We start from the raw sequence: 14,554 nt of genomic DNA on the forward strand, positions 1-14,554 counted from the left end.
CAATTTGCTGGAGGAGACTAAAGGTTTACTTCATCTAAACCAAAAGGAAGATGCTTGCTTATCTGGGTAGGAAATGGATGAGATTTTCAACGGGGAATCTCAAACCAACCTGGAGATTCGCAAGAGGAGCAAGCGGTGTACCGGAAACGATAGCCAAAGAGAGAGTTGACACTGTCGTAATTGGTGCTGGAGTCGTGGGTCTTGCGGTTGCGCGTGAGCTCAGTCTCCGCGGCAGAGAAGTGCTGATTCTCGACGCCGCCTCATCTTTTGGCACCGTCACGAGTTCCCGGAACAGCGAGGTCGTCCACGCCGGAATCTATTATCCACCAAACTCTCTAAAGGTACAACCTTTCTCTCTTAAGCATCGAATCAATTCTTTATGTATTTTTGGTATGTTCATTAGTGACTTCTGTTGGATTTTGATCAGGCCAAGTTTTGTGTTAGAGGGAGAGAATTGCTGTATAGGTACTGCTCAGAATATGGAATCCCTCACAATAAGATTGGTAAGCTTATCGTTGCTACGGGATCCTCTGAGATACCAAAGTTGGATCTATTGATGCATCTTGGCACTCAAAATGGAGTCTCGGGTCTGAGGATGTTGGAAGGTTTTGATGCAATGAGAATGGAGCCACAGCTTCGTTGTGTTAAAGCATTGTTATCTCCTGAATCTGGGATTCTTGATGCACATTCCTTCATGCTATCTCTAGTGGTACAGAAATATACTTCTCTCAGCTCTCTATTGAATCTTTATTGTTGTGTCTTTAGGAAAGGAATTTTGATTTCATGGTTTACAGGGATAACAACAACCTGAGACTAACTACAGGGAGAAGCAGAGAACAATCACGCAACTTTTTCCTACAACACAGTGGTTTTAAACGGTCATGTTGAAGAAGAGAAGATGCATTTGTTTGTTGCTGAAACTGGATTGTGTGAGGCAGAAGCACAGCTTGAGCTGATCCCTAATCTCGTTGTTAATTCTGCGGGATTAGGTGCTCAAGCTCTAGCTAAGAGATTCCAGGGCTTGGATCATAGATTTGTTCCTCCGTCCTACTATGCTCGTGGATGCTATTTTACGCTTTCGGGCACAAAGTCTCCTCCTTTTAATAAACTTGTGTATCCTATACCTGAGGAAGGAGGTCTCGGTGTCCATGTCACTTTAGATTTGAACGGACTTGTCAAGTTTGGACCTGATGTAGAATGGATTGAATGCATAGACGATCAATCAAGCTTCCTTAACAAGTAAATACTTGCATCTGTTCTTGAAATTTTCCTTACTCACTTGTCCATGTTGAATTTACACAAGATCTGCAAATTCAGGTTCGATTATCGTGTAAAGACACACCGAGCAGAGAAATTCTACCCCGAGATCAGAAAGTATTATCCAGATCTCAAAGATGGATCATTGGAACCTGGTTATTCAGGCATTCGTCCTAAGCTTTCCGGACCAAAACAGTCTCCGGTAGATTTTGTTATACAGGTAATCTTTTGTTAAGAAGCATCAGACATAACACAGACATTAGTTTCTGTGGCATCTTAATGTTTGTTTCTTGTGTTCTTAATGCAGGGAGAGGAGACTCATGGAGTTCCTGGTCTTGTTAATCTCTTTGGCATCGAGTCACCTGGTTTAACTTCAAGCTTGGCTATTGCAGAATATATAGCAAACAAGTTCTTGAGATGAATTTGAGATAAATGTCGACATTTGAAAACAAAGCTGGCTCACAAGAAGATGGCTTTTTTATACAGTTTTCCGTTAAAAAATGATCCATTACAGACTTTGTCTATAACTCTTTTAAGTTTTGTATTCACATGTTATAAACTCAAGTTTCCTTCTGTTCAACCTTTGAATTTGAACAAGACTCGTTGAAAATGATTGCTGCTGCTGCTACTAAAATATCTCGAGATAATATTTAAAAGAAAGTTAACAGAATTGCTCCAAGTCAAGAAAGTCTACGGAATGTACAAAGAAACAAAGCTGTTTTCCTCTCTTTTTTTTATAAGGGAACCGACACAAGACAAAAAAAGAAAAGAGTTTAGAGATCAGAAAGGAGCTGAACTTGTTCGTCGGAGCTGCCGCTTGGGATCGGGCGGTGGTGCACTTGGGAGAATCTTCTCCACCTCCTGCACAATGTAAGGATAAGCTATGGCCACATATAGACTCAGGCAAAATCGAAGAACACAAAGTTCAAGGTGAAAATAAACCGGCAAATCCAACTTTGTTCCAAGTAACTGAAGACTATGTCTCTTATGATATGTTCTTCCTAATCAGCAAAACAATTCTCATAAGAAGCAATGCAACAACAGAGACTTAACCTTTAAGAGGTTGGGTTTAAACGTTTATATCCTTACTATTGTTTGCGGTTACATTTCTATCCTATACTGCCTACTGAGCGTGTGCAATATTCTATACTTTATTACATCTTCAATCATCTATATTGCCTCTAATACCTAGAAGGCTAGAACTAAAAAATGACCACAACGTAAAAGTTTATAGCAATCACAAACTTGAACAATGAAAGGGAGAAAAGCCTCCAATGCATTACCTTTTGTCTCCTGAGTCTTTCGTTTTCTTCTTCTAACCGTGAAACTTTGATCTCTAGCTCATGAGTGTAAGCCTGCTCATCAATATCAAACGTTAGAACACAAAGAGCAAAAGTAATCGAGCATGACTTGATAAGACTAATACCAACAACAAATTTGCAATTACAGTAGTTGTCTCTCACCTGTTTCCTAGCTCGGGAACGAGCAGCAGACTCTCTGTTTTTAATCATTCTCTTCTGCCTCCTCTCTACAGTCTTCTCTACAACTTCTCCTGAAGCTACCCTCTTCCTTCCTGGAGTTTGTGTATCTGACAAACCACCCATCATAGAAGACTGAGACACCATTGTTTGCATATCTGAAACCGGATAGGGCATAAATGCTTGAGGCTGTGGCATTGATGGGAGCTGATGATATTGAACCCATGGACCAACAGGACTAATGTTTTGCCCTAAACCAGCACCTGAACCAGCACTACCACCACCGCCGGCAGGACCACCAGGAGCATCATGGTTCGAACCAGGGATTGTCTCAGTCACTACTCCTGCTTTCAACAACAAGTCTTCAAGCGTCATTTCACCGAGTGTAGGCTGCTTATCCCTCCTCTCATGAGCAGTACCTCCATTCTTGTTCTGCTGAATGTCTTTCCAGACCTCATCAACAGTCTTTTTGCTAAGATCCCGTGGCAAAGTCAGACTCCCCTGCCGAGAAAGCCCTTCCTGAGCAGTAGCTGCACCATTCATAGCCATGGACGATGGCTGATTAGCTTCAACAGAGCATACACTCTTAAGTAGCTCATCAAGGTTCATACTTCCCAGTGCTTTACCAGAACTCCCCAAGTGGTTTTGAACCTCATCAAGTGTTAAGCTGTAAAGAGAGCCTTGCCTATTCAAGGACTGAGACTTGGCTTCTTCAACAATACCCCTTTGGGAATCCATAAGTATTTTTTGTAGTGGAAAAAACCAGCACAGATAGATAAAAACGAAAACAGTTCTGAGCCCACAAATCAAAAACCCTAATCTCAACAACCCAGAAATGTCGTACACCACGAAGAATTCATGAAATCGAAGCCTAAATCGGAGGCGAAAGTAACCTTTTTTTCTAAGGCCGAGTGGCGAAACATGCAGCAGAGAGACCAAAACAACAAAACTCAGATATCAAATCGGAGAGAGAGATGGCCGAGAAGAAGACGAAATCACAGCGTTGTAGCAATCTGAAAGAGTCTTGGGAATTGCATGCAGCATCGAAGGCGATCAAATGCAGATACTAAACATGGAAATCTCAACACAAGGGGAGAATCAAAACGCTTGCAAAGAAGAGATTTTTTTGAAGACACAGGAAAAAAAAAAAAGCATCAATCTTTGAGAAAAGTGGAGCTTAATGAAAAAAGGACCAGATCTAGAACAAAGGCAACTTTGGGTTTTTGTTTCTCGAAAGAGAAATGAAACTATGAAATAAGTGCAGAGATAGAGAGAGATTTACATAGCAAACCTAAACTCTTGTTGTGTCTGTGTGTGTGTGTCTGTGTCTCTCTCTCTCTCTCTTTCTTATTTCTCGTTTTGTTTTCGCGCAGGAGAGTTGAGAAAAAGGAGAAGAGAGAGAAAACCTTTTGATTGAGAAAGTGACACTCTCGATACTGTGCCAATGTTTGCCCACTCCCTCCTCAAGCCTCCTGTGGAATTTTCAATTCCTTTCTTTTCTTTTTTTAGTACCCCTAACTAAAAAGTTAAGTTTCGATCAAAATACGAAGCAGGAGAGATTTGTTTAATAATTGTGATTAGTGATTACTTTAATGAAGGTGGAAATCGAGTTTATTCCATGGGAATAAACACTACATGTGCTCCCAGACCCCTTCTTCAATCACTTAGCTTATATGGGCATTTCGATAGATTGCAAGGTTTTTCATCAAGTCTTCTCCTTAATTTTTCTTTTAAATGACCAAATTGTCCAATTTTGGGAGTAGCTGGTTTTTGATCATGACAATAACGCTCTGAATAGTAATGCTCATTACTATTGTTTTTTATTTACATGGTAATAGTAACTAGTGTAAGAAATTTTTTTGAATGAATTAGTGTAAATTAAACCATTTCAGGCAATAATCATGGTTCAAGGACATTAAGCCATTTTCAGGTACATTAGGATTTAAGACACCAAGTCGAACCATGGTTGGTTCAAGGAAATTAAAGCCAGTAACAAATTTGATTCAATATTTGCAAAATCGAAACCTTTCACAGTGGAGAGATTGTGTAGCGTGAGATCAAAGACACAAAACTCTACTACTAAACTTTCCCACTTCCACTTCCACTTCAGCTTCTCCTTTTCTTCTTCATCATAACTAAATCTTGAAACTGCAGTTCTCCAAATAAAGATTTGACCATCAAAGTGATCATCACCAACAAACTTTATGCATTCACGCCTCTATAAACTCTTCTAAAACATCAAAGCAACTAAGGACCTGAAGTACTCTTGTGACGTTCTGTTACTCACTGAAGCTTGTGCACAAGGGACCTGAGAAGGTACATACTTTGCAGACCAAAACCAACTTTTAACACTTAAAAGAGGGGATAGGACCAATAAACAGAAACATATAGTGGTAAGAGATTCGTGTTGAGAGGTATACTTTTAACACTTCTCATTACTTACCACCCTTCAACCCTGTGGATAGCCATAGAAGATACTCTTCTAAAATTTCTGCAGGAAACCAACAAATTCACCTGATTGTCGAGAAACAATATTCGAAAGCTTCCACTTTTCAGAAAGATCATTCCTCAGCTGTGACTTTCAGAAGCTTGCACCACTTCCTGCCAACTTCAAGACTGTTTCAGGTACTCTGACAGCTTGGTAATTTTTATGGCAAATAAGTTTGGAAACAAAGGGCTAACTTGAAAATGTCGATGTAAAAACTTTTGAAACTTGTCACTGAAAAACCAAAATCACCAATGCAAGGCTCTTGCTGGGTTTTAAAAATTTCCAAGTTTTAGAAACCATTTGAAGTTGAGATTAGTCTATGTTTTGCTGTAGAAAAATTGTTGGGAGTTAGGGTATATAAGCTGGTTGTTCAACCGGCAGTCACACTACCTGCAGGAGAAATAAAGGATTGAACAAACATAAAAATCAGGATGATACATAAAAATCAAGATAACTTGAACAGATTACAAAATATGCAATACTGATATGCTACAGGCAGAAAAAACCATAAAAAACATGAAACAGAGAGATAGAAAAAACTATTTTGGAAAAGATAGAATTCGATAAGCAAGGACCCACATGGTGCCTAGTTGCGTTTTTAGTTTTACAAATGAAAGTTCTACGGGGAAGTTCAGAAAACTGAAAAATAGAGACATAAACTCTGAAAAATAGTAGTACAATGTTTTTTTTAGGAATATCATAAAGAGAGTTTGGGTAAAAAACATGTAGAAAACTAAAAATCCTTAAAAGGTTTTATGAGTCTGGCCTTAGGAGCGATCAAAGTAAAGAGTAACATTTCATAAAGACTTCATTTGCATCAGCTCCTTATAAACTTCAGAAGAATCACCAGGCCAATTTTTAAAACACTGATTTCAGATATCTGCACAATGAATTTAAGAAAATAAGAGAAGCAACAAGCTGTAACAGCCACTGAAAAATCCCCAAAACTCCGATGCAAACCAAAACCATGTGGGACAGGACACAAAATGTTCTTGTCTTTAGACATTAGTAAGTCAGTTGCAGATAAGATGATATACTGAAGAAAGACAATAAAACAATGAAAGAGGGGAAATTCATTGCTCTACCTGAGTGAAAACATGATACATCATACATCTAGTGGCCCATGTAAGGAGCACCGTATGGCCCGACACTATGTTGCCCTCTGCCTGTACCGCCTTGACCAGGTTGTGGAGTCTGATAGCCACCTTGCAACCCAGGTTGTGTAACGTACCCAGAAATTGTCCCTGGTGCCATAGCTTGAGTACCATAACCAGTTGGCATTCCAACCCCATTCCCTGGGTTTACGCCTGTAGCTGTTCCCAAGGACCCCAACAACGCCTGTCCAATTGCCGGATTATAAGCCAAACCAGCTCCCTGTGATGCCAGCAAAGCTGTCAAGTTTGCTGTCAAGGCCTGTCCAATGGCCGGGTTTAGCATCTGCGCTGGACCACCCATCCCAGCTTGGTTACCAGCCATAAGGTGTCCATGACCTACAGGTGCACCGTAACCATTGTTATCATTTCTTTGGTAACGCGGATTGTTGTGGCTGTGTGGGTTATGGTGATGCTGCTGCTTGCCCGGTTTGGGACCATCGATTGCTTTCTGGCAATGCAAGACCTGGCCTTCAAAAGTCTTGTGTGGCTCCTCCAGAGCCCTCTTGGCGCTTTCAGCCGACTTATAAACAAAGAGGCAGAAACCTTTAGGTCTCCCAGTAAACTTATCAAGACCCAATGGACCTTCTTCAATCTCTCCAAACTTTGAGAAAAACGCAAGCAATTTATGTGGATCAAGCTCTGCTCCAACATTACTAACATAAATCTTCTTCTGCGTGTGCTCCGAGTTGGAATGCTGAGCAGGCGCTGAGACAGCTGCAGCAGCGATAGGAGCTCCACCAAAGACAGGACCTTTAGAAGCCAGCTGACAGGCCGTCATACGACTACCAATCTTCTTCTGAGGCTGCTTAAGTGCGTTGCGAGCACCTGACCGAGACTTGTACAGAATAAAGCCATAGCCTTTAGATTTCCCAGAGATCTTATCAAATACAGCCTTGCAGTCTTCAATCTCTCCGAACTGCTTAAAAGCTTCAATAAGCGTCTCTGTTTTGGTATCCCAACCAAGACCGTGCACGAAGATCTTCCGATGAACAGGATCCTCATCAGCTACTTCCCTAATTCGATTGGCCACATCAAGATGCTTCTCCGCCGCTTCCTTAAGAAGACTCAAAAGCTGTTCTTTCGAAAATGGTTCCAACAGATCTTGAATCGGCTCATTGCCATCATCATTTCCATCACCTTGATTCCCAGATCCAGACGTCGCCGCCGCCTCGTCCGTACGATTACCCGCCGTCGTCTGATTATTCTTCTCATCGTCTTGTTCGTCATCATCATCATCATCATCTTCTTCAACTTCTTCTTCGTGCTCTTCCACTACTTCCTCGTATTCAACTTCTTCGACATCAGCTTGATTTTTAATTACGAGCTGGTGCTGCTGCTCCTCCTCCTCTTCCTCCGTCTTCTGCTTCTGAGACGGTTCTTCCACCTCGCTAGATTGAGCTTCGAGCTTTCTCTTCTTTGTCATGGCAGACATCATTAGCAAGGCTTTATTAAAGGTCCCTCCCCAAGTCCAATGGAAGTTTTAGGGTTTCGAATTTTTATTTTGTTCTTGCTTTGGTTTTCTCCAAAAGGAAGCTGATGATATTCCCCTCCCCTCTCCTTATCTAAAATACGCCGCTATGTGGTATTGACGTATATTAACCTCAAGTTTTAGCTTCAGTTAATTTTACACATATACCCCCTGACCACTTAAAAAATATGAAGCCCATTTATGATTACTGGGCTTTATTCTCGAAGACCCATTAACAAAAAGTTAAAGAATCTTCCCGCCATGAATTTCCCGCGAGATGTGACCGCTCCTCATAAAGTAGTAAATCAGTCAGTCTTCTCTGATTGATTATCACAATTAAAACAAAAACAAATAGACGCTCCCTTCTCTATCTTCTTCTTCGTTTTCTGTTTTTTGAAATACTTAATACTCTAGTAAACCCTAGATCCACAAGTTTGAATTCGGCTTTCATTTTTTTTCATTCTCAATCCAATTAAGCGACGATTAAGTTTAAGGTAAACTCAAATGTCCATATCTCGTTGTCTAGATTCAATTCATCTTTGTTGGATTTCATCTACATTACCCAGATCTGCTCTTTTCCACCTCGAATTGATGCAGCTACAAGATTTTTTAATGTCGCGATTATTAGGGGTTTTTGCACTTTTGCCATGGCTGAATTTAATTTCTTAATTGCTTTTTTCCTTCATAGCTTACAACATAGATTTCCATGAGTTTCGGTTTCAATTTGTGTAAATTATCGTTGTGTAATAATTTTGGCCACCACTTGTGTCACTGTTTAGTTGTTAATTGATGATGTTCGTTTCTCTGATTGTCTTGATGAAATTTTAGGATTCTAGACATTGCTGTAGCTCTTACTGACAATTCCTTTGTTTGTTCCAATTCAGGAGATTGATTTGGTGTAGATTTTGGGGGGTTTTCGAGCTTAATCAGTTGTTAGGAAGTAATTATATCTGTTGGTTCCAATGGTGGAGTTAAGAAGTCGCACCAATTTGAACTCTCAATTGCATCATATCCGGGCCATTAAAGAGGGTTCAATCAAAATAGTGATGAATATGGATGCAAGAAGGAAATCAAAGCTCAGATTTAGACAATTGGTTGATGTATACAACCTGGAACACGGTAAAGATGATGAGTCAATTCCAAGAGTTGTCAGGGAGTTGGAAGATGTTTCTGATATTACACAAGACTCGTGTCTGCTTGGTGCTGAGGCAAGTGTGAAAGCTGATCCGGAAGATTTTAGCATGATAACACTGGAGAACATTCGGAAACAATGCAAAGCCAAGAAAAGGATACTTCGAAACCGCAGAGATGTTGAGACAGCCTCAAGCGTTGAAGTTAAAAAGGAGTACTTGGCTCAAGATGAAGGTTGTGATACTGAGGAGCCTCTTAGCAATTGGGATACGAAGTTCTCCAAGAAAAGAAAGAGAAAACAGGAGCGTAAAGCAAAATGTGGTTCTACTTCCCCTCCATCTGTGGAAAATGTTTATTTGCCTGTGTTCGTTGATGTGAAGCCTGAAGCTTGGGATGATAGCTACTCGGTCTCTGAAGCCATGGAGTTGATTCCTGCTGATCCTTTACTAGATTGTAGCAAAGCGTCAGAATCTCATACAAATACGGTGTTGGTGAAAGAAATAATTCTCGATTCGTCCAGGGACATGAGACTGGTTCCATCTGGCAGTGCAGAGCCAAATTTTCCCGGAATGGTAGCCATTGAAGATCCCTTAACTATAAAGCCGGTGGAGGAAGCTTTTGAAGAAGCATCAGAAGAGTTTAACGATGCTAGGAAAGCTCAATGCTGTCTTGCTGATTATATTGCTTTTGAGGATAAACAAATTGTTTTGTTCAGTAGTGAATCTAGAGAGGAGATGGAACTGGATGTTGCTCAACATTCAGAAACTGAGAACATTGGTTGTGTCGGAAACCTCATTTGTTCTTACGCAAGCTCGGGGTACGAAGAAGTTAAAGAGGATGAGGAGAACAATGATTTAAAGCCTAACTTAGATATGAGCGTAACTGGTTTGGAGATGGTGAAAATAGAAGTTCCAGATATACTTGCTATTGATTACCCGCGTTTGCCCATTATCAATTTTTGTGTAGAAAATACCGAGATTGAGTGGGAAACTGAAGACATTACTAAGGATAATTTTTCTGAAGCAACTGATATTCTCCAGCTGACCAGCTGTTGTAATTCACTGGATAATTTGCATCTCGATCCTGATGACAGTACAATTGCAATAGGAGAAGATCATTTGCGAGAAAGGTTGCAACAATCTGTATACTCCAAACATCAAGATAAAGCAGGAGACCACAAACTATCACAACTCTATAAGGAGCCTGATGAGGTTCAAAAAGTTGCAGAGTCTGACAGTATCCAGCAACAACAGCCGCACCACCAACCAGAAAAACTACTCTCAGGGAGAAAGGTTTGTCGTTTGCATAATTTACTCAAAACCAAATTCCATTCTTAGTGAAGTTACTCATTTGATACATCTTGGTTGGCAGACTTTATCTCCCACCTCTCAAGCAAAACTTCGCAAGGAAATGGAGCACCCTGATTCACCTGAGAAAAGGAATAAAAGTAAGTCAATGAAATAAGAAACTCAAGTCTTTGTGTATGCTTTTTTGCATTGTAAGTTGTAACACTTTAGATTCTCATCCATGTTACAAACTATAATCCAGAATCCAAAGGGAAACTCTACTTCAGTAGCCAAAACTCGCATAGGATCCTGAAGGCTCAAGGGCTGGATAACATCGACCGAGTGGAAATCATTCCAAGCACAAAGCAAGCCATTCAAAAAGCAAAGAATAATACTCGGCAAGCGAAGTATCAAAGAGCCACAAACAAGTTTCCACGTCGAGATACTCAAGCTACAAAAGCACAGCCTTTCAGCACTGGATGCAATTCTATACAAGTATGCTCGCAGAAAGCTATTGCCTTCTCGCAAGGGCAAATGCGTGATTTCCAGTGTGTTGCGGCCAGGCTCACAAAAGAGCTGAAATCGATGAGAAAAATAACAAAGAGATGTCTGCAAGCTGAAAGCAACACCGCCAACATGTCTGACCGTAACTTAGATGAGGTACTTTTGTCTATTATAAGCAATTAAATTTGGTATTCATATGGAGTTTTGTTTGTCTCATATTTAGCTTCAATGTTTGGTTTCTCTTTACAGGTAAAAACTGTAATTGGAAATGCAGAAAAAACAGAAGAGAGTTGCAAGAAATGGCTTTCAATGATAGAGCGTGACTGTAATCGGTTTTGCAAACTCATGGTATGTTGAACACTCTTAACGTTCACAAACACGACAAAGAGATCTTTTTGTCTTCATCCAATCTCTAACTCTTCTCCCAATCCCTTCCTTGACAGGGTATGGTAAAAGAAGATGCTCCAGCTACTGAAAACATTGTTCAGAAGAAAAAGAAGATAAAATTTGCAGATGATGCAGGAGGAGATCTTTGCCAAGTCAAGGTATTTGAGATTGATTTGGAATCTGAACTATAAACAAAGTTCTGTAACAGAAGTGTAACGTAAAACTCTTGACACCATTTGTATATTTACATTGTATTGAGAAATTTAACGAGATGTACTGTATAATCGATTGATTGTAGTCCAAAACCAAGATGACTTTTACTTACTAGTTTTGGCATAACAAACGTTTATTGTAGCAACATTACAGCAACATTAACCAATCTTAAAAAAAAAAAAAAAAAAAAAACCAAACTCGTCAGATTCTTCTGGTAATTAAACAGAAACAAGTCACAAACGAGTGTAAAACATATCTAAAAGCTTTCAAAATTTGAAATGGTTTGTTCCCAAGTCTTTAATTATGCTTGTTTTCAAGTCTCTCCGTTTAAATTTTAAGTTTTAACTAAACAGTTATTTTCTGTTTTGTTTTTCCAACATCCTCTTAAATCGTGATTCATAGACATCATCCAAGTCTCAAGTCTTGAGAGAAAAAGCAAGAAGCGAATTCAGTTACTGTAATGAGTATAATCCTGAGTAGGCCCAGTATGATTAGGCCCATATTTCAAATCAATTAGTCCTATTGTATCATTATGATCCAGAGGCCGCCATAAGGAGACATAAAACTCCAGTTTCATATTTTATCGTTTATTTACATACAGTTTGCTATGTATGGGAGTATGGAGTATATATATTAGTATTGTAGAGAAGCGAAATGAAAGAAGGGAATCTTTTTGAAAAAAGAGAATGAAGAAAGCTTGGGGGACAAGAGTGGCCACTTTCTTGGGAAATGGGTTAGAATTGGATGAAGAGAGAAACGTTGGGCGCAATGCATTTTCTGAGTTTGATACACACACACGACCGTTTCTTCAAGTCAACATTCTCACGTGCCTCTCTCTTTTTTTTCTTTTTTCTTCTTAACTTTACTTTAATTATTTATTTATCACTTTAAAGCTTTGTATATAATAAGATAAAGCCATATAGTACTATAGTAAAATAATTAATTAATTTCCCCTAATAATATGAACGCGAGTAACGTCATGATAACGTCATGATTACATGGGTTTAAAAAGATGACGACATCGCTGGCGTCTGTTGACTTTGTTCCTCCTCCCATTTTTAGATTCGTTTTCCTTTTTTTTCTTTTTGTCAGGATGCTCCGATTTAGATCAAATGCTACATTTTTTTCCTAACGACTAATCTCTCAGAAAGACTTTCTCCTTTTTCTTTTTTTTCTGTCTTTATTTTATTTTGCATGCTGATTATATTGAAGGTACATATATACATTATCCAAATGCACTAAATAGTTTTGACCACAACAATATCAAAATATTATTACAAACAAAAATATATGAAGACGTGATTTATAATCTTCTTAAGTCTGAAGTTTTAGACATCTTGAACGCACGTGAATCGTCGTCTCACTCGTCCGTCAATCTTATCTGCCATATAGTCGCATATCTCTATATATAAATAGATGGTAGCACCAAATCGAATATATGAAGACCGTCGTGATGAATATACACAGTAGTGGACTATATACTATCTACTAATTGACATCAACCCTGATTAATGGAAAGGTCAATTAAATAAACTAATACTCGAATACTGATGGATGACATTGATGTGTTTCCCAGCTACTAAATATGTCAATGATCGGGACTTTACGAGTGTTGTACAACTCATATTATCATGGACTAGCACATACTAAAATGAAGACTAGCCAATGTACATTGTTTGCTGACTCTTATCCTTTTACAAGTTTGACATTATAAATCTACTTGTTTTTAATTAATATATCAAAAGAATTCTCTAAGTTCACTTTTTCCAAAATACGACATATACAGTTCTTTACTTCTTTAAACTTAACTATTCCTTTTGTGATGGCTAGAAACCTAATATACTATTCAAAAAAGAAAAGAAAATAAAGAACAAAGTGAGTAATAATGTTTTTAAAAAACTTTGTATGGGTTTTGTGGTATTTATCCAAATTATTTAATACTGTTTTGTATAGAGTATAATGATAGTAAACATTAATCAAACATGCTGAAGCCGACGTCATCCAAATGTTTAGGTCTCCAATAATTGACCACTAAAATCAAACGACTAATGAAGAAGAGACTCAGAGAGTTACGTTAAAGGATTGGTCCATCCGGTTTTTGTATTTGTTTAACGGGTCCATCAATTCTCTCCTTTATCGTAAAAACAACATAGTTAACTCTTTAATTGTTCTGAATTGAATTTACAAAACCATATCAACGATATATACCATGTATCTTAGATAATTAGATTCTCAATCAACCAATCTCATCAAGATAGCTTTCTTCACGCAATCACCTTCGTCCTACGTACATATATCAAACAAATAGTATATGTATGTAATCATATATGGTTCCTCTCGTGATTTAATTAGGGATCTTTCTTCTCAACAATCCAATAATTTTATGGGAAAATGTTAATACTAGCAATTAGTCAATTACAAGTAGTACTGTGCCATACCATTTGTGTACTATTTTTTCAGTTAATGCCATGTGGGCTTGCATAAAGATAACATGTTTCCTACCCATTATTCTTCTCGATCAGTATGGATACGTTTTTAAATCTTATTATCCTCATCCATAGATATATTATAAAGATCAAGGGTTCAATTAACATATGTTTTTTTTTACGTGGATGTAGATGTGATTATATCATTGATATCGGCGTAAATATATACTTGTATAGTATTATTCTGACAATATGGCATAGACCAAGATTCCGCGCTTGATAACACTGGGAACTTACGTTGAAAGAGGCATGCGACAAGTTGAAAGCGACAACTTCGAAAGTCACGGCAAATGCTTTTCTAATTTACATATATATTCAGAATACGTTATAGTATATTACTTTGCTAATTTATTCGTAGGTGGAAAAAGACAAGCTGATAAGTTCATTAAGGAAACTAATAGTGGCTTATACATTATTAGTGAACTCGAAAGACACTTCACAAAAACCCAATCCGCGCGTCGTCTATTGTAGTAAGAAGATTAGACAGACGTACATGATACATATACGTTAGCCCTGGGCAAAATATTCGTTAGATTCGCTTCGCTTCGATATTCGTTTCGATTCGATTCGAAAAATTCAAATATCTATAAGATATTGAAGCGAATCAAATATGAAAATGTAGTATTCGTAAAAAACGAAGCAAATAACAAATATTGATTTTCTTATTGCCGAATATCCGCTTCGCTTCGTATATTTATATAT

At 38.5% G+C, this 14,554-nt stretch overlaps 4 protein-coding genes across 8 annotated transcripts; 2 read left to right on the forward strand and 2 right to left on the reverse strand.

The window, feature by feature from the left end:
• The first annotated feature begins 18 nt into the window (after window positions 1–18).
• LOC17885421 (L-2-hydroxyglutarate dehydrogenase, mitochondrial) lies at window positions 19–1,857 on the forward strand. The gene is made up of 5 exons (XM_023782261.1): window positions 19–341; window positions 428–709; window positions 824–1,239; window positions 1,318–1,477; window positions 1,565–1,857. The coding sequence occupies exons 1-5, from the start codon at window positions 51–53 to the stop codon at window positions 1,676–1,678; spliced, it is 1,263 nt and encodes a 420-aa protein (XP_023638029.1). The 5' UTR covers window positions 19–50; the 3' UTR covers window positions 1,679–1,857.
• Window positions 1,858–1,883: 26 nt separating this feature from the next.
• LOC17886375 (ABSCISIC ACID-INSENSITIVE 5-like protein 2) lies at window positions 1,884–4,205 on the reverse strand. Its single transcript, XM_023782262.1, has 3 exons — window positions 2,721–4,205; window positions 2,541–2,612; window positions 1,884–2,118 (listed from the first exon to the last, which is right to left on the reverse strand). Exons 1-3 carry the CDS (start codon window positions 3,471–3,473, stop codon window positions 2,038–2,040), a joined length of 906 nt encoding a protein of 301 aa, XP_023638030.1. The 5' UTR covers window positions 3,474–4,205; the 3' UTR covers window positions 1,884–2,037.
• Window positions 4,206–4,646: 441 nt separating this feature from the next.
• On the reverse strand, window positions 4,647–7,940 carry LOC17885049 (UBP1-associated protein 2A). 5 transcript variants are annotated; one of them, XR_002833773.1, is made up of 3 exons: window positions 6,309–7,940; window positions 5,179–5,343; window positions 4,647–5,058 (listed from the first exon to the last, which is right to left on the reverse strand). XR_002833773.1 is itself a non-coding variant. In XM_023782105.1 (2 exons), exon 1 carries the CDS (start codon window positions 7,810–7,812, stop codon window positions 6,337–6,339), a length of 1,476 nt encoding a protein of 491 aa, XP_023637873.1. In that variant the 5' UTR covers window positions 7,813–7,940; the 3' UTR covers window positions 4,647–5,336; window positions 6,309–6,336. The 5 variants fall into 5 exon arrangements, 4 of the variants coding, with proteins under 4 accessions (XP_023637873.1, XP_023637872.1, XP_006290978.1 ...); XM_023782105.1 differs by having other exon boundaries at window positions 4,647–5,336; XM_023782104.1 differs by having other exon boundaries at window positions 4,647–5,343.
• A 255-nt stretch (window positions 7,941–8,195) lies between these two features.
• LOC17885207 lies at window positions 8,196–11,477 on the forward strand. Its single transcript, XM_006290591.2, has 6 exons — window positions 8,196–8,339; window positions 8,730–10,268; window positions 10,348–10,423; window positions 10,525–10,922; window positions 11,016–11,114; window positions 11,210–11,477. Exons 2-6 carry the CDS (start codon window positions 8,808–8,810, stop codon window positions 11,342–11,344), a joined length of 2,169 nt encoding a protein of 722 aa, XP_006290653.1. The 5' UTR covers window positions 8,196–8,339; window positions 8,730–8,807; the 3' UTR covers window positions 11,345–11,477.
• The last annotated feature ends 3,077 nt before the right edge of the window (window positions 11,478–14,554 follow it).

This window comes from Capsella rubella, unplaced genomic scaffold (genome assembly GCF_000375325.1).
Source record: "Capsella rubella cultivar Monte Gargano unplaced genomic scaffold, Caprub1_0 scaffold_5, whole genome shotgun sequence".
Lineage (NCBI taxonomy): Eukaryota > Viridiplantae > Streptophyta > Magnoliopsida > Brassicales > Brassicaceae > Capsella > Capsella rubella.

Bases quoted from the DNA above. Each gene is read 5' to 3' on its own strand.
- LOC17885421 (XM_023782261.1), top strand. From the start codon at position 51: ATGCTTGCTTATCTGGGTAGGAAATGGATGAGATTTTCAACGGGGAAT. The intron at 1,240-1,317 runs GTAAATACTTGC...CTGCAAATTCAG, and splicing joins CAATCAAGCTTCCTTAACAA to GTTCGATTATCGTGTAAAGA. The intron at 1,478-1,564 runs GTAATCTTTTGT...TTCTTAATGCAG, and splicing joins CGGTAGATTTTGTTATACAG to GGAGAGGAGACTCATGGAGT.
- LOC17886375 (XM_023782262.1), bottom strand. From the start codon at position 3,473: ATGGATTCCCAAAGGGGTATTGTTGAAGAAGCCAAGTCTCAGTCCTTG. The intron at 2,613-2,720 runs GTGAGAGACAAC...ATTGATGAGCAG, and splicing joins GTTCCCGAGCTAGGAAACAG to GCTTACACTCATGAGCTAGA. The intron at 2,119-2,540 runs GTAATGCATTGG...TACATTGTGCAG, and splicing joins AAAGACTCAGGAGACAAAAG to GAGGTGGAGAAGATTCTCCC.
- LOC17885049 (XM_023782105.1), bottom strand. From the start codon at position 7,812: ATGATGTCTGCCATGACAAAGAAGAGAAAGCTCGAAGCTCAATCTAGC.
- LOC17885207 (XM_006290591.2), top strand. From the start codon at position 8,808: ATGGTGGAGTTAAGAAGTCGCACCAATTTGAACTCTCAATTGCATCAT. The intron at 10,269-10,347 runs GTTTGTCGTTTG...CTTGGTTGGCAG, and splicing joins AACTACTCTCAGGGAGAAAG to ACTTTATCTCCCACCTCTCA. The intron at 11,115-11,209 runs GTATGTTGAACA...CTTCCTTGACAG, and splicing joins ATCGGTTTTGCAAACTCATG to GGTATGGTAAAAGAAGATGC.